Source organism: Populus nigra, chromosome 10 (assembly GCF_951802175.1).
Source record: "Populus nigra chromosome 10, ddPopNigr1.1, whole genome shotgun sequence".
Taxonomy (NCBI): Eukaryota; Viridiplantae; Streptophyta; class Magnoliopsida; order Malpighiales; family Salicaceae; genus Populus; species Populus nigra.
Window position 1 is genome coordinate 5,500,098 of NC_084861.1, and position 18,020 is coordinate 5,518,117.

The following is an 18,020-nucleotide window of genomic DNA, read 5'->3' on the forward strand; positions in this document are numbered from 1 at the left end:
TACTTGTCTTTATCAACACATGTATTATTCACTATATTTTATTATATGTAAATATTAATTCACAAATATATTTTTTATTTACTGTAAAAAAATATATTAACAACACCTACATATTAATTCATTCATGTTAAAAAAAAATTACTAACCTGCAACTAAGAGTGTCGAATATGATTTATAATTAAAATTTTTATTATAAAAAACAAATTTAAAAAAGCATATATATTTATTTTTTTTATCAAAAAGTAATTATCCAATCCAAACACCGGTAAAATAATTAGTACCAAACTATGTATAGATATTGCCTGCTGGTGAATCCATCAAACACAACATAGGCATTCTTCTTTGTATATATATAAAAAATCTCACACTATCCCACGACCTCTATGAATATAAGTTAAAAGTAAAACTCTCACACTATTCCAGCAACCTCTATATGAATATAAATTAAAAGAAAAAAAGAAAGGATCGGAGCCATAAGAAACCGTGATAAAATAATAACATTGCATCTTAACATCTTTAACGTGTTGTTTTGGAGAAAAAGTGATTGCAGACTCGAACGAGCTATGGCAAAGAGATAACAATTGAGCACGGATACATTTTTCAAGCGAGCCCTACAGGAACTCTCTTTAGAAAGAAAGGAATTCAAGGGCGAGGAAACCAAATTTTCAGCGCATGACAACACATTCAAATCCCTGATAAACCATGTTCAGATCCAACTGCCTCTACCACAACAACACCAAGGTTTGCCAATCTTTCATCTCATTTAACAGGAGAATGGGTCTGGGGATACATATAGATCAGAAAGTGAGTTTCTGTCGGAAAGAATTCTCAAATAACGCTAGCTTTCCAGAGACATTGGACCAAGTTAACATTCAGAAAGAAAAAACAACAGATTCCCAACTGTTTGTTGATATAAAAAAATATGAAAAATATTTGGCGGTTATAACAGATCTGCAAAAGAATTTCATAGATATATGATAACAAGCTAATTAAATTGATTATAGTGAAGTTACATGCGTGCTGGTTTCATCCGCTTCAGGCCTGCAAAATGGAGGAAGAAACAAATCATGCACCGCAGAAGTTTGATAATTAATAAATATAACAGCAAATAGAAGCATGTTCACACAAATTGACTTGCACACCTAACAAACTCCAACTCATGAAATTATTTTGAAGATAATGAATACAGCAGTCTAGGATGGTTGAAAGAAATAAAGAGATAGAATGCAAGATGGACATAATTACAGCCAAGGGTAACATACCTGCTGCTTTTTCTTCTTTGGCCTCCTCTTCCTTCGGGGTTTATGAGCATCGGAATTTGAACTGAGATTACTGCCGTGGCCTGTCCTTGTACTTGAAGAACCCCCTGCCCTAAAGGAAGATCCACTTATGCTACTTGATGTATTACAAGATGTTGAAATTCCAGCCCTCTGTTTCCATGAATTTTTGCTTGATGAAGCTCCAAACCTTGATTGAGCATGCACTGGATTTGCTTGCAAATTATTTGAAGGCCGAGGAGGAGGCATTAGAGCTCTGGCAGCTGTCTGTCTCCATGGAAAAAATTGATGTCAGAAAAAATGTTCATTTTCTTTTTTAAATAACAAAAAAATAAAAATAAAAAATAGCTGATATATAATTTCATTAAAACAGTGCAATATTCAGGTTTAAAAAGTGACCTGATTCCTTTCATCGCTTGACATTCCAGATGCTGCTTTGCCAGAAGCACTAGAAGCTGGTTCCCTGAAAACAAATTATAATATGCACCTTTTAAGGTATAAACCAGTTTACACCATATGCAAAACTATATTATGACAATCTAAATATAGGACCAAATGGGTGCGCAGAGCCTTCCAGTCTAATGTGACAGCATAAAGCTTGCAGAATAAACCATTGTACATGCATGTTTATTTTTTCATTGCTATCTTGATTCAGTAGTAAATGTGACTGATAAAAACATGAAGGAAATATAAATCAAGCAACTGATAAGATAAAATAACTTGCCCAACTGCAAATGTAGATCTTGAAACTAGAATCTTCCCTCACAGTTATGGTATATACCTTGTACTTTTATCTGTCCATTCATCATCTGCATCAGCTTCATCACTCGAGGTTTCAGCTAAAAAGAAATCGTCTTCACTCAGATCCAAAAGACCATCATCCTCACTCCCTGTCTCTGTTAAGGTAAGTAAAAAAAAAAAAATCATCACAATAATAAGAAGATATCACAAGAAAACTTTAATGAGAATGTATTAGCAGGTAAACAGCATGAATAGGAGTATAATCCACAAAGCCTTTTGTAATGTGGAAAGCATTATTGGTGGGTGCTTGCTTGTTCAGCTTATGACCTGTATCATTTATCTTAAATCAAAGATGTCACTCTAGAGATCTGCCCACAACCCAATAAATGGTAAAACATTTAAAGCTAAGTAATATCTACCAGGCATAGAGGCTGGGTTCCCACCCTTGGCAAGGGCACAAAAAAAAACCTCATTTCTTCATTCTAGCTACGTACAAATTCGCAAAATATTGTGGTGCACAGAATGGTAAGATAGGGAAAAACATTCTTCCTGTGACAACAGACAGTGTATTCTTTATTAATACAGATACACATAATTGTATATTTTAGCTTCATTTCTTGAGGACAATGATTTGTCTAAACACAAATGCCTGCAAAAAAACTTAATCCATGGAGCAGATCCACAAGCATGAAATGGTGATGTTTCTACATCAAGATTTCGAGAACAAACCATATCCACCACTCACTGCTATAACTTATACAAGGGTCATTCTTTGGGTCCAGTAGCCAAGCAAGAAAGTTCATATCATTTTATTTAGAAAGTTGCAGAGGTAAGCAAAAGAAAGAAGATACCTTCCAAATCCTTGCCGCTGGCTGCAGCAGCAACTAAGTTGGCTTTAATCTGCTTGCGCAATCTATTTCTCCTATCCACTATGTCTGAATCATCACCTCCAGTAAATAAAGATACATATTTCTCGGTCTTGGGGAAAAACTACAATTCCAAGAGAAAATAGTAATGTAAATAGAAAAAAAAATTTCAGCTTAGAAAGATTTCTTTTTTTAAAGGGAAAAAAAAAAACAAGAAGCAGGACAAGCGGAGCTCATGTATTTGTTTAAAATACACCTCCAAGAAGACTCAAGTGCAAACTAAATACAATACAGTCAACATTTCATCTCACACTGTATGGTAGACTGTATCTTTAGTTTCAATCAGGTAAGTACAGAACAACAGTAAATGTCCATTACATATTTGCTCAACTAAAGGGCAAAATATAGCGTTGCAAAAAAAAACATTTAGAGCAGCAGCAGCAGCTTACCCTAACATATTCAAGATCTTCTTTCAATTTAGAAAGCTGGTCAGCAACATCAGCATCTTGGGGTAGCTGACCAGATGAAGCGCGCAGCAGTTTCTCAAGACGCCGTATTCTTCTATCTATCTTTCTTCTCTCTAAACAAAACAAAGGAAATGACTTTGAGGATTTAGCTTCAGACTAAATAATGAAAAATATATATATTTCACTTACCAAAAAACTTAATCTTCCGATCTCGCAAGAAAATCTCGCGTTCAAGAGCCAAACGAGTATGAATTTCTTGTTGCTTCTTCAATTCCTCTAACCTCTTTTCTTGAGCTTCTCTTACTTGAAGTGGAAGTTCCTTGTATTAAAAAGAGAACTAATTAATGGTGAAAAAAACCCTAATTGAAAGTGAAAAAAGGAAGTAAGAAGTAGTACCTTGCGGAGCATGCGATCTATAGAGCGGATTTGGTTCTTGATAGAGACGGATTTGGGCTTTTGTTTAGGCTTCTTGTCTACGCCTAATCCTTTGGAACGGCGACCTACAGGGGGTTTGCGCTCAGCCACTCTTCGTTTGCCATAGCCACCATGGGCCATGTTGCAGTTCGAAAGTTGATATGCCTCCCTTCCCCCCCTCCCCTCTTCTGTTTTGTTTATTCTCGTTTACTCGCTCGACAAGATTTGGGATCCTTTCGCTATACTATGATACGACCTTTTTCTTCTGCTTCGCTTGTTTGTTTTTCAAAAAGTGTTTTTAATTTTTATTTTATTTTTTAAAATTATTTTTTTATTTTTCATGTTAAAAATAAATTTTAAAATATAAAAAAATATTATTTTTATATATTTTCAAATAAAAAATATTTAAAAAAATAATAATTATCATAATTTTAAATATTATTTTAATATTCTTAATGACTCGTGCAATGTCGTAGTCTAAATAAAAAATATTATAACAAAAAAATTAAAAAACAATTATATTTTAAAAACAAATAAGAGAAATTCGATAACCAAGTTTAATTTTAATTAGTTTTATAATACAATAAAAAATGAAATAGAAACAACAAATAAAAAAATTATTTCGAGCAAAGCAAGGCTAACACGGGAAACTCATGACCTGAACATGAAATATATATAGATTATATATTTATCAGGCATCCTAAGTTATAAAATCAAAATAATTCAATAAAAATAAAATTAACAAAAAATAAAAACAAAACTGGAAAATTACGAGATAATTATAAATCAAATTATTTAATATCGCAACACACGTTTTTTACTTAATTGTGTTTAATGAATTTGTTTATTAAAATTAATTTGTAACATAAATCATACTTAAAAACTAGTGAATGAAATAAAAGAAAAAAAAATATTATGTAAGACTGTACATATTAAAAATATTATAAAAAAATAAAACATTTTAAATTTTTAAAAATAAATTTAATCTATAATATATAAAAAATTATAGATGTATCATAATAGCCTTTTAAAAAATTAAATACACCCAATATAATTCAAAAAATTACAATCATTTAAAAAATGCTTAATAAGCCAGAGAAATGACACAGAACAAGTATTAATTAAAACATAAATTTAAAAATTATGTAAAAAATATATATTAAAAAGCTATTAATTAAAAAATTAAAATAAAAAAATAATGAGATCGCGCGTTGCTGACCCTAGTAAGTCAAGCCAAGTGCTTGGCCCATTAAGAAATGACATGTGTAGGGGCTTTTTGTTTTGTTTTTTTTTTTTTTAAGTTGATAGGATGGAGAATATTTTTAACCCAAAACACTTAGAACCCACTCCATGTACTTTGTTAAATCAATCTATGGTTTAATAATACAAAAAAAACACCTAAAAACCTGAAATAAAAAATCTTCTCGGGTTCATATTTGTGTTTTTAGGCACTTCCAATGAAAGCAAAAAAACACTTACTCTAAATTCTTCTCATTGCATAAAATTATTTGACAATAAATCGACTGTTTTAATAGTTAGAATTGTCACAAATGATAATTTTTTCTCTTTACATTGAAATCCGACGAGTCTCTCTTTCTCCCCCACCAAAAAAGTGATTGATAAATAAAGAAAATAAAGTTTGGTATCAAAATAGATTTTTTAAAAATGATCACCTAAGAGTAAAAAAAACAAGGGACAAAAATAAATTTTTAAGATAAATTTCAAAACCACCATCTATTTCACTTTTTTTTTACTTTATTTATCTATTTTTCAATTCAACCCTCCGTAAAAAAAAATTCAATTAAGTATTGATTTGGGTTAAAAAATGATAAAATATGCAAAATAATAATTTAATGATCAAATTAAAAATTTTAAAAAAATCACTTGCAGTTCAAGAAGGAGCTCTAATTTTCCTAAATTTTTCCTCAATGAATACACTTGAGTTTTTTTTAGAGTGTAGCGATATATTAAAATATTTATTTTATTTTTAATATTAATATATTAAAATAATAAAAAAACTATATATATTAATTTAAAACTTAAAAAAAATAAAAATTTTAAAAAACACAATCTAACCATACTCAGAAACAGTTCTGCTCAGTACTCGCAGATCTCACATTTCTTCTAAATTAAATTACATATTAAATAATTGAATACCATTCAAATATATGATTGAAACAATTAAAAACATTAAAAACTTGTTCAATTATTTAAAGACAGATTGAACTATACATCCAAAGTTACATAGAAAAAGCAACAAAGCTTTGAGCCAGAGTGCATCATAACTGAACGAGAGTTTGGATCTACGAGGGTCCCTAAAAAGAGCTATTTTTTTTCAATTTTTTTTTTATCAAATGACACGTGACGGGTTGGCTTTGAAACGGATCAACCCAGTTGAATCCAATTCTTGACTGATTCAGTTCAGGCCAAATCAATCCAGTTCTTACCAAATTAATTACTAAACCCTTGAACCAAACCGGTCCTAGGTCCGATTTACTGGTTAAACCAACTAGTCCAATCCGGTTCTAATAACCATGCTATGAGCTCTCAAGGGTCATCAAGTGCCCGCTTACTGGTTGATTGGATGCGGCCACAATTTTTGTTCTCAAGTCATGGTTACAATAATCCCATCCTCGCAAAAATTTTCTGATCAGATGAACAGCTAAAAGTGGTATCTAAATTCTGGTTACAAACCAATTTGAAAATTATCAACCAGCATCACCTGTGCCAACCTCCTTGGGGCAAAAAATACAGGACAAGGGATTTTCCCGCATATTTACACACTGTATACTGTATGACTCTGCTCTGGGTAGCCATTCCTTTAGTTAAACTACCATTAATCTTCTCTCTCGTCATTTTTCTTTTATTTGGGATGATTTTGACACTGTTTCTGCTTGTTAGGCAGCATCCACATTAGACAGAAACAAAGATGCCCTGCAACAATGGAAAAAAAAAATGCAGGAAGCGGGAGCAAAGGCAGATGATGACTGAAAGTTCACGTTTACAAAACAATGGGCTGCTCTCCTTCAAGCTCGGAGATAACGATTAATGCGTCAGTCAAAGACAGGGAAAGGGGTTCTGATTTTACATTTGGATTGATAACCTGCAAAATTAAGGTTGGTGAGATGTCTAGACCAAAATGGTTAAAACCTAAACCAAATGCTAATATACTTTCTTAATCGTCTATACCTTTCTAGAATCTTTCACATAGCCTATAGCAACCTCTCGACGCAAATATGCCCTTTCAGAGAGCTCTGCGAATGAAGGATTCTCCCCCTCCTTCATGTAGAGGTTGATGTCCTGCCAAAGAAACACAGAATAATGTAGCTAAAATGTGTAAAATGGGTTGGTACTGAATAAACTCCATACTAATTCTAGAATGTTTACTCCATCACCCGCAACTCAAGGAAATGGAAAAGAGCAGCCCCGAATCTCCTTCCACGACCGAGTCACTCTTTGATGAGAAATATGCCTAACTCACCTAAGGAGGCTTGACACCAAAATACAATACAAGGAAGATGAATTTACCTTCACATAAATTTCATCACCCTCTGCATTCAAGATGTCTTTCCACACCTCATTCAATTCACTGTTCTCTGCAACTGTTATGTAAACAAAAAGTTACTCGAACATGGTAATAATGGAATAGTGTAACAGCAAGTAGAGTACAATGATTCGAGACCTTGAGCTGTCACAAGGCTCATTACTTCCTCTGCTGCTATATAAGTCAAGGATGGCTTGATTCTTGAAATCTGAAGAGATAGCATGAGCTTAATAAATACCCACACAAAACAACAGTGTTCTTGACATAAAGCTGAACAAGGCTGTTATAGGATGTGTTACTTGTTTGCCTAATTTTGAGTCGACAATCTCTGCAACTAGATTTTGTACCTGCAGAACAGTTGTTTGTTATATTGATGAGTTGATTATCATTTCTCGAAAAGATAGATCAATTCATTATGGCTAAATTTTTTTGGATTAAAAACTCTCAAAACTAATCTTCAGAAATAAAAAACTTGGATCCATATGATCAACTGAAATTAACAGGAATCATGTTCACCTTGACTCCAAGTTTGTTGCAGATATTTTCAGCAAGAAGAAGAGAGAAAGCAGATTGCTTGTCTGCCCTGGATGGATCTGAAGATAGATAACAATTAGTGCGACGCCACGTCAACCCAATAAAGCTTTGCATGTTGTTATCTCCAAGGCACGTATTTTTACCTCCTAGAAGCCATTCTCTATCAGATATTACCACGATTGAAAAGGAAATATCTTCATCTTTATTGAAAGAATTCTGAATATCCAATATGGTTTCCTGTAATGCATCAAAATTCACGGGGTTTCCAATCTGCAATATTTGAAAGATCATAAAGCATTAGACTCAAAGAAAAGAATGTTTCCAAGAAAAACAAAATAAAGAAAATGGTGTAAAATGGCTGTTCTTGGCTTGGATGAATTAGATAGTACCCTGTGGGAAACCTGGATGTTTTTGAGTTTTCTTTGATTAGCAACGCTGCTGGTCCTCTTCCTCTCATCTAATGGCACATCTGATAATATCTCCTGCATGTATTTGTAGAGGAGGTGAAACTAAACTATAGATCAACACGTTTGATCTAGAAGCTGAAAGCACGTCATGTGTAAACATTAAGTTCTGTTCTATCAAGTTCCAAAAATTATAAGTCAAATCACAGGGGACGCCAGACTTAAATTGTCCAATAGCTAAACAGATACTAAATGCGAGAGGAGACTCGACAAGAAGAAGATGAAGAAGAGGAGAAACAAAGCATAGAAAGTTATGCTTTGACATGAGAAGTTATCAATGGGACTGGAAACAAACAGGCAATTCAGTCTTATTCAGTAAGAAATGGAAATTGACAAAACGCTATTGGTAAAATCCTTTGAGGGCTGAAAACTGGAAAAGTGCAACAAAGAAACCCTCTTGGTGGGAATCTGGATACAATGACGCAAACAAAATGTCCATATACACTTTCACGGAGTTAGAAGCTAAACAAAGGATATTTATGATAATGGTACATTTCTACAGAAGCATTCTGCAAACAACAATTCTGAAACATTTAAATTCTCCAATACAGACTACAGCTGACTAAATCATCTCTTTACTGTGTATATCCAATGCTACCTTCAACATGGTATTCCTCTATTCTCCAGAATAAATGTATCAATTTACTAATCAATTAATCCATGGGATATGTATCCTGGATCATTGACTGCCTTAAGGTTAGCAATAATTTTTTATAGGCTGTTCCTAAACCATTTCTGATAAGTTGCACGTCTACATCATACATGTTCTCATTATAATTGCTTGTGTGTAATTTAATTTTAAATTTCTGGTAAGCAAAACCAAATTTGAGGAGCACTTATTATTTAAATTAAGAGGTATGAAGATGAACTGCAAGAAAAATTGAGAAGCTATCATTTAAATAAACAAGTTAAAAGCTCTAAATTATATAGCAGCATACCAACACACTCCCAGGTCCAAGATAATTATCATACTCGTCTATCATTTCTACAACATCTGGGCGCCATCCAAGAAAAAGAATGCGTTCTTTTGGTCCTAGACTCCAGTCTGATGCCTACATAGACAAGCAAAACAATCATACAAAGCAACAAATATAATCCAAAAGTAAACTATTGATTGAGCAATCATCTCTAGGAGAAGATACCTTTGACCCTGATCTGTTGGAGCGTTTTACAATATTTTCAAGCCGTGTTTTTCTCAATTCTATAGCCGAATTTAAATTGTCACTGTTATCTTCCGGAACTTCCAGATTTTGAAAAAAGGAAGCTCCTTCTTTGAAGACACTGGAATATGCAATTTGTGGGCTCCTTTTACCGTGAACTGGACCAATGAACAAGATCTATGTAGCAAAAGCGAGCAGATTAGAGAACAAGTAAATAAGATCAAGGGGGAACCGTAATCAACCCAATAACATGAGTGAAGGAGACATATTTGAAACAATATACTGTGAGTAAACATATCTTTCCATGTGAAGTAGTAGCCATCTAAAATTTATATAATGAAGTTGACAATGAAATAACATAAGACAACACAATGGCATGGCATATAGGATATATACTGCATAACATAAAACCATTGATGTTCACAAAGTAAAACATGAAGAAAGTGGTAAACTAGGCAACCATACAATTATATGCAGCCAGTGATGGTTGGAAATGACAGATAGTGACCCTTCATACACTGGAAATTGCTCTAATTTATAGTAATTCTAGAACCTAAAGCTCAAAATATCTTTTCTGGGAAGATAGTAACTTAACTAATCCATTGAACTATACAGCATCATTGACTTCCACTTAATGATACATGTTAATTTAGTTTATAGTTACCATCATTAACTGATCCAAATACAGTAAAATCCAGTGAACTGCAGGCATTTGACTCCAAGTCTCAAACATGCAATCATCAATTAGAGATAGAAGCAACACTATTTTGCAGCAACAATCAATCAACTCATTGACATGCAAGGGCAAGGGCTCATATGCATGCCTGTTCTTAGTCAAATTTGGAACCGTTAGATTTATCCTGGCAGCAAACTAACTGCTGCAGCATGTTGTTACTTGAAACTAATCTGTTATCTTTATATTTTCCCAGGTAGATTATTGGATTTACCGGATTTAAAAATATTAAAATCAGATACCATAGGCAGCATGTGATAAGACAGTGAAACAATAAAAACAACAATGCACACCTAGAAATTAATAAACCATGAGGCTGATATATGATTGCCAATTTGCAACAATATCCAATAATCATTCTGAAGTTTTCTGAGTACAACCTCAGTATTTTTTAATCAGGGTCAGACTGAAAAGATAAAGCAGTTTCATGTGGCTAAATAGGTTGGCATTTCAGGTTCCACTCTTTGCTTTCATATAGAAATTAGAAGTTGCACTGGATTGCATCTTAAGGTTAGGATCCTAAATGCGCAAACTAAAGGATCATGTATGCTAGTTCAGAAATCCATAACATCCACATACTTTGTCAGCTTGCTGCACAACCTCATCATCATCTGGGTGGAAGAATATTTTCCCATTCCGGTAGAGACCACAAACCACTACCTGAAGAAGAAAATATCAAACTTAGTGGACTGCATGACAGCTATCTTCTAGCTGAAACCATGTGGATGACATTACCTCTTGAAATCCACGTCTTAGCTGCCAATACTTAATTCCAGCTAGAGCAGGAAAACTGCAAAGATTAAATACATTTTCTGCAACGCGTAAACATGATACCGATTAGCGCTTTCTGTACAAATACAAAATTGGGCAATGGAAAAGATATTTCATACAATAGAAAAAGGAAAAAGTTCTGCTATTTAAACTGATTAACTTCAAGGGGTATTGTATGGGGATATGTTTTAATAGCCCAAGAATTAACCCAATTTGCACAGAACCATTCTAATTCAAACCAAAGCCAATTGTGTTTAGGCAGGAATTTTCTTTTTTGCTTCGGATAGTAGAGTTGGGAAGGTTCAAGTAGTATTTAGGTGGTGCTGCTTTCTTTCAGTAGGAAATAGCATATTAACCCAAAAGGAAACCTAAACTGTCTCTCTCTCACAGACAATACTGGTAGCCATATTTATGTATGGGAAATTCACACCGTACTTTGATAATTAAGCAAGTGTCTGTAGATCTTTATAAGCCCTTTCTGTCGAGAACATTGAACAAATAATTTGGATGCAACATTTTCCACGGGCTCCACTTTCACTCCTGAAATTGATTTTAGAAGCTCGCATGTTTTGGTGTTTGAAACCTGTATATCAAAATGAACCCCATATTCAGTTAAATTTTGCACAATAAACTTTATTAAGTGATCAGGAAAAACCTAACATACCTCAACAATGGTGGGAACTGAATCCATCCTTGCAATAGGTTGAAGGGCCAGCACAGATAGAAATGCATTGGTATCGATTTCATACCTAATCAATAGAAGATCAAAAATTAATATAATTCTAGTTTTTTTCTAGTCTTGCTTTCGCAAACAAATTCTTAGAACTGCACATTCCCAAAACATAGATGATCTGTTCACTAAGAAAAGAAGCAAGATTCAGATGCACAAAAAGTGAGACTTGTAACAGTCAGTTCCATCATTCTAACAAAATCAGAGGCCATTAGATCCAACATCCTTTTATCCTTCCCCATATTCCCGTAAACCCTATAAGAGCTACAGTATTTCTTGGTCAAGCAAAGTCCTATTGGCCAACACCTCAACAAAGTCATCATGTTGATTATTTCAGGTGCATGCAAATTAAAATCATTGATATCGCTAGCAAGATGCCAAAGGCCAAAATTGAGATCAAAAGGCACAGAAGGAGACAGTAGGGAACACTTCAAGTTATGTATGTACTTGATCTGGAAGCAGTTGATCAACGGATTAAATTATGACAGTAAAGATAATGACATGCAAAAGTACAAATAGTGATGAAAAAATTAACAAAAAGGTATTAAATGCAGTCAATTTAATGTGGCATCTTTGTAGTTTCTTTGTTGCTAATGACCATACTCTTTGTAAGTTTCGTTGTTGCATATTGAACAAAATCCAGGGAAGCATCTTGGAAGGGTCTAATATATTTCCTACAAATCTTGAGTTCATCTACTACTGATTGTAAACATTATTTGATACAAATTCAATGCTGTGGAGAAAAGTTTTGCCCGTATGGTAAGGGCCAATGACCACCATAGTGGACAAAAGACACTGAAGGACAGCACTCCTTCTGTCAATGTAATTAAGGTACAAACCTTATCAGTCATCACAATAAAGCATCAAGGAAACATGGCTCATCGATACAATTTGGACCGAGATCCAAATATATTATCCACAATATTTACAGGTTAACAGTTAAGCTTAAAAATGACATTTACCATGGTAAGAATATCTCTATCATTAACAAAACAACTCTGGTGCTTGTCCGTGTACTACAAGATGATTTCCACAAAATGAAAGGGAAGCAGTTTTGTGTGACATATTGCTAACATGTCAATTAATATGAGCAGATAGTCCTACAAATGTTGCTTTGAATTTCTTACCCATCTCCTTTTGTTGGCAGTATAATTATGGAACGTGCCTTATCAGCTGCAGCTCTTGCAAATGATTTTGTTAAGCTAAGGCTGCAACTGTACAAATAAGAAGCTGAACATGTGAAAACAGAACACTCACAGATAGGTTGTTAAAATTCAAATGTAATGTATATGTTCTGGTTGTTTGAATTTATAAAATAATTTTATTGATGGGTAATTCTTTAACGAGAAGAAAGTTGTTGAAAGAAAAGTCCTAGATGCTTGGTGTGCCTTATAAAGAGAGAAATTCATGCGTAATGAAATATTTGCATCGAAATTAAATTATCGCCAAAATAAACAACTGTTACAACCAAAGGATGTTGATGACGAAAGAAGGAACTCTTGGCAAAGCCACAGGGAAAGAAAAGAACATGGTTGAAAGATTTTGCACAAGCCCTGCAGCAATTAACAAAGAGGATTTAATTATACCATACCTTTTGGTGAGGACATCAATGTGGCTAAGATCTTTGGCGATATTGTCGGCTAGCTTGTCCATCTGCTTCCTTGGGAGGTCAGACATGAGTAGAATTTTCTGCCTCCTGTAAAGACATACAAAACACAATCAAAGGTGCATATAGCACACATACTGCAACAGAACAGTCCTAGCAGATGAGAATTAATTACCTAGCTGTAGCAGTACCTAAGCGGACAGCAAACTCATGGTACTTGTTTAGCTGCTTTAGTATGAAAGTAAGACGACTGTTTACTCCGCAAATGATGATATGATCAGTCTCAAGAACTTGCATTTGTGCCCCTTCCCTGAGTCTTTGCATGTTATGCTGTCCAAGTAACAGTCTTAAGAATGCAACTTAAATACAATTCAGCATCAGTAAGTAGTTCCTGTTCCAATAGCTTACCCTGAACTGTTCAGTCATTGTGCTCAGTAGCCGAGAGTAGAACAATATACCCCATATAGCAAGAACAAAGCCAATAACGCGTTCAACTCGTGTTCTTTGCTGCAGTTCCATATATAATGAAGTTCTTTAGAATAGAGAAATGTAAGCAAACAATTCTGAAAATGTAGGAAATCTTTCTAATGAATGAACTTTAGAAATTCCAAAAGCCAAGTTCACTTGGAGGTAAATCCGTGCAAAATTACAAAGGCCACTATTAATCATGTATGGTGGCATTTGGAAGAGGTAAACAACCCCCCAACAAAAATAAAATAAAATCCCACCCAAAACAAAATCATGCATTTTCTTATATATTAAACATTCCCTCAAAAAACACATTGAAATAGCTTTTAATCCCTACACACTTAATAATCACTCCTGTAAGCATTCACCTCTTTAACGCACCCTTAAATGAGTAGAAGATGAACACAAACATGCCCAAGCTTCCCAGAAGCAGTCCTCCAGAGATTGGCTACCCCTGTATTGTTAAACATAGCACAAGCCCAGATTAGCAAACAAGTGAGAGCACTAGATGCAGCCAGAGTTAATTAAGAGAAGAACCAAATAAGCAACGGATCACAGCTAGAGTGAGTTCCTTGATGAATAAAGAATGGTTGGCATTGATAAAGGGAAAATGATTTTACTAAAAAAGCTCACATAGAAGATTTTCAGCTTATAGAATGGAAACTTAACATCTGGTTAACAGAGATGAGCTATAACCAGATCAAACCTGAAGAGATCCTCTCCAATGTCTGTTTCAAATAGTTTAAGAGACAAAATACAGGATGGAGGCATCAATAGATGGAACTTCTTTATGCAATGTTTGCACATTTTTGTCCATTGATCAACTTGAAAATAGAGCACATAGAAGGAACAAACAAGAAGGCACTGAAAGTCCAATGTCAACCAAATGTTTAAAAATGTCATCATATCCACCAAAAAAGGTGACAACATGAAGAGTGGAGGCAATGGCTGTGACTAAAATAAGCCTGAGGAAAATGAAACTTTTGTTACAAAAATGATAGCCTGCAAGATAGGCATATAGATGACATGTAAGTTAAAAGTTTGTTGGTTTAAACTCTACAGCTTAATGCATGAAATGCACAAAGATCCTCAAATAAAAATATGGGCATAGCTTTATCCATGCAATGCATTTTAATTTTCCACATAGTCCCTCCAATCTGCATAAGCCAAAGGATTATGGCAAAATTAGTGCATTGCAATCTTGCAAAAGTTCCAAACCAAGAGGTATTGGAGACAAAAATATCAAGGCATGGTGCAGGCATGCATAAAGCTAAACAGTTCCATTTTCCATCAGAAAGTAACAAAACTATCCTCCTTTGTCATTGTATTCTCCAAAGGGAGCAGTTGTTGGTAGGTTACCTGAACTTGAAAAACAGGAAACCTCCAATGACAACAAATGAGAAGCAAGCCACGAGTAGCACCACAAAGGACCTACAACACGTTTACAACAAAAATGATCACTAAAAAACAACAAACCAAACATAGGGCCCTCATAACTTTTCACATGCTGAAAAACATAATTTGCCAATATAACCCAATGACTGATGCTAAATTTTTTAGGTGCCTTATTTTTTGTGGGAATTTAAACTATGGAAGAGATTTAACAAATACCTTAAGCAGACCATGTCCTTTTCCAGTGAAGGTTTCATTGAAATACTTTGTTGCCCAAATGTTAACCCTTAGAGATTTAACAGATACCAGAACGATACACAGGCTGTATAATTTTCAAGTTAAGGTTTCAATTAAGTACTTTGGTACCAAAATTCTAACCCTAAAGATCAAGTTGTCCACATATTTACAAATGTTTGCTAAATATTAATTTAAATATCCATCTCAGAAATCTAGTAACCCATTATACACTCAAAACGATTGCAATGCTTCTCAAGCAGCCAAGTTTACCACAAAACTCCTAATGCAGAATAACACAGTTAGATTTAAGAGTGAATAATTGACAGATAGAACTATAGAAAACCTTCTTGGCATAATTGGTGATCAGTAGACCATTTGATTGTACAAACATGCTTGGGATTTATGCCATTAGAACTCTACTTATTTTGTTTTACAGGAGAACAAATCCATGGTTTGTTTTCCCTTAACTGCAGCTACATCAACTTTGTATCATAATGTCTTGATGACATCTTATCTTCTAATCCCTCAAAACATAAGGGATAACGTACAAAACTTATTGTGATCTAGCTGGTAGAAAAAAAACAGGCACATGGACCAGAACAAGGATATTTATTGTTTCACTTACGTAGCAACATTTCTTTCAAGTTGCATGTTGAACAAATAAAGTAGGCGTGATAAGCTCCACTTAATATCTTGAAATGAGGGTAAGGACACATCCAACTGCAGAGGTGTTGGTTTGTTCAAGGAATTAGATACACAAGCAAATGGGGAGTTTGTAGTTCCAAAAGTCCCAGCCAAGGAGGGAAGCAAGTCTTTGACAATCTTTATTAATGTATTTGCAGAATTTAAGTGTGTCAATAAGCAACACATTGCAATTGATCCAATTGTAAGTTTAGCTTGGCAATCCTGCACATACAGTAGATCACATCAACATAAATATGACAAATTACAACAAACACATTTACTTGTAAAATTTTCTACAACGAGATATGCAGAAATATTGTACATCAATCTAGATCTCTTTTCTTTCAGTACCAGATATACAACAAAAGAAAACGCTATGAGCCAAATATATAAAATTGTACACATGAAGTAGAGTAAGAATCAATGCAACCAAACCATTCTTTTATTTTCTCGTTGTGGAAACATCACAAATGGAAAAGGAAGATCCCATTCCTCTATTACAGTGTATCCAACTTTTAACTTGTTCCATATTCAGGTTCTTTCACTTAATGCTTACCTCAGAGCTACTATTTGGCTTCAAACTCAAGAACTTGGGATGTGAATTATCTGGAATATCTGTATACACCGCACTATCGAACTTATACCATGTGCTTTGATTAATGGCTTTACAATTCCCTGAAAAATGTATTTTTTAAGATAAAATGTTATCACAGTTCATTTAAAAATGATGATGTAGTATCAGCTAAGCACCAAAATAGGAAGGATTATGATAACAATTGACACAGAAATTAATGTCAAAACAGATTGATACAGCATTTTCTTTGATTTGAGGTGCTGAAATGGTTGCAAACTTATTGCCTCAGAACTTATGGGCTCTGAGTAAAAAATTGCATCCTTGTAAAACAAATAGATGAACTTGATACTACATTTAACTAGACAGAACCCCAATCTAGGTACAGTTCTGACCTTGTTATCATACTTGAGCACTAAACGAGTGGTAAAGGGTTACGGCTTCAAACTCACCTCCAGTGTTGCATAATCCAAACTTACAAGCTCCAGAAGCTGGAGACTTGATCCACCAAAATCGGCATGGAAGCGATTTCCTGTAAAAATACACTGTCAGCGTGAAGTTGTTGATGTCATCCTATAAAACAAAGTACCAACACCACATGAATTTAGCACACTTTTCCATCTTTTCTGTTAAAAAAAAAATTATTGAGTGTAGCCATCTTAAATGCTCAGACCGGAAAATTTTTGTTTAACAAGAGCAGCAGAGAACAAAGAAGACCTCTATCGGGCTGATACTATAAAAAATTCTTCAAGAAACTCCTATCTTACAGAGTATTTTGCATCCAAGAAATCAAACAAAGCCGAACAATTCTCGACTATGTAGGAAAATAATTCTTCAACATATTTTCCTGGAAAAATCTTTATGTGAGCAACATTTACCATAAAAGGTTCACACACTGTCTTAACTATCTCAATTAATGAAGTCCACTTCTTGTTATTGTCAATGTTGTACTTGACTCCAGAAAATAAGTTTAAAATGCTACATACATCAACTCAAAAGAACGTGCGCGTGCAGATAATGAAGATGGAGAAGTAATGACCTCTTAGGTGAAGAAGGAGTTTGATTCAGTCTGGGGATTCGAGATGGTAAGATCCATGGGTGGGAGCTCTGCAAATGGCTGAGAAGCATCTCTCTTTTTCGATGTTTTTATATTGTTATATCCAGTGTTTGAGGAAAGTACTGAGAGAGAAAGAAAAGGAAGAGAGCGGTGAGATGTGATGTACCAGCAGAAAGTGCGATGTTTTTCTGTTGAGAGGGAAAAGGGAAGGGGGAACTGGAGAGACAAAGAGGAGAAAAGAGGAGTAAGTACCCTTTCCAGTCTAGGAGTGCCAGTGTTGCTGACTTGCAGAAGGACAAAGGTA

At 34.3% G+C, this 18,020-nt stretch overlaps 2 protein-coding genes across 5 annotated transcripts; both read right to left on the reverse strand.

Moving 5' to 3' along the window:
* Positions 1–742: 742 nt before the first annotated feature.
* LOC133704665 (rRNA-processing protein EFG1-like) lies at positions 743–3,984 on the reverse strand. Its single transcript, XM_062129571.1, has 8 exons — positions 3,748–3,984; positions 3,541–3,670; positions 3,334–3,464; positions 2,870–3,008; positions 2,059–2,173; positions 1,677–1,740; positions 1,263–1,544; positions 743–1,041 (listed from the first exon to the last, which is right to left on the reverse strand). The coding sequence occupies exons 1-8, from the start codon at positions 3,904–3,906 to the stop codon at positions 1,036–1,038; spliced, it is 1,026 nt and encodes a 341-aa protein (XP_061985555.1). The 5' UTR covers positions 3,907–3,984; the 3' UTR covers positions 743–1,035.
* Positions 3,985–6,434: 2,450 nt separating this feature from the next.
* Positions 6,435–18,020, reverse strand: LOC133705461 (putative ion channel POLLUX-like 2). Of its 4 annotated transcripts, none has more exons than XM_062130681.1 (24): positions 17,699–18,019; positions 17,112–17,191; positions 16,645–16,763; positions 16,030–16,310; positions 15,135–15,206; positions 14,157–14,229; positions 13,716–13,814; positions 13,483–13,637; positions 13,293–13,397; positions 12,829–12,915; positions 11,636–11,720; positions 11,407–11,554; positions 10,936–11,012; positions 10,780–10,860; positions 9,450–9,644; positions 9,246–9,359; positions 8,245–8,325; positions 7,987–8,113; positions 7,826–7,902; positions 7,609–7,656; positions 7,448–7,517; positions 7,294–7,367; positions 6,955–7,065; positions 6,435–6,868 (listed from the first exon to the last, which is right to left on the reverse strand). In XM_062130681.1, the coding sequence occupies exons 1-24, from the start codon at positions 17,785–17,787 to the stop codon at positions 6,767–6,769; spliced, it is 2,550 nt and encodes an 849-aa protein (XP_061986665.1). In that variant the 5' UTR covers positions 17,788–18,019; the 3' UTR covers positions 6,435–6,766. The 4 variants fall into 4 exon arrangements, with proteins under 4 accessions (XP_061986665.1, XP_061986664.1, XP_061986666.1 ...); XM_062130680.1 differs by having other exon boundaries at positions 8,233–8,325; positions 17,699–18,018; XM_062130682.1 differs by lacking the exon at positions 7,609–7,656 and having other exon boundaries at positions 8,233–8,325; positions 17,699–18,020.

What these genes read in the sequence shown, in the direction of transcription:
- LOC133705461 (XM_062130680.1), bottom strand. Translation starts at nt 17,787, where the DNA reads ATGCTTCTCAGCCATTTGCAGAGCTCCCACCCATGGATCTTACCATCT. An exon ending in CTTGAAAGAAATGTTGCTAC is followed by an intron (nt 15,207 to 16,029) that starts GTAAGTGAAACA and finishes AACGTGTTGTAG; the next exon opens with GTCCTTTGTGGTGCTACTCG. An exon ending in CATCTTCTACTCATTTAAGG is followed by an intron (nt 13,815 to 14,156) that starts GTGCGTTAAAGA and finishes ATGGAACTGCAG; the next exon opens with CAAAGAACACGAGTTGAACG.
- LOC133704665 (XM_062129571.1), bottom strand. Translation starts at nt 3,906, where the DNA reads ATGGCCCATGGTGGCTATGGCAAACGAAGAGTGGCTGAGCGCAAACCC. An exon ending in AAGATCTTGAATATGTTAGG is followed by an intron (nt 3,009 to 3,333) that starts GTAAGCTGCTGC and finishes TTGGAATTGTAG; the next exon opens with TTTTTCCCCAAGACCGAGAA. An exon ending in TGGACAGATAAAAGTACAAG is followed by an intron (nt 1,741 to 2,058) that starts GTATATACCATA and finishes ATTTGTTTTCAG; the next exon opens with GGAACCAGCTTCTAGTGCTT.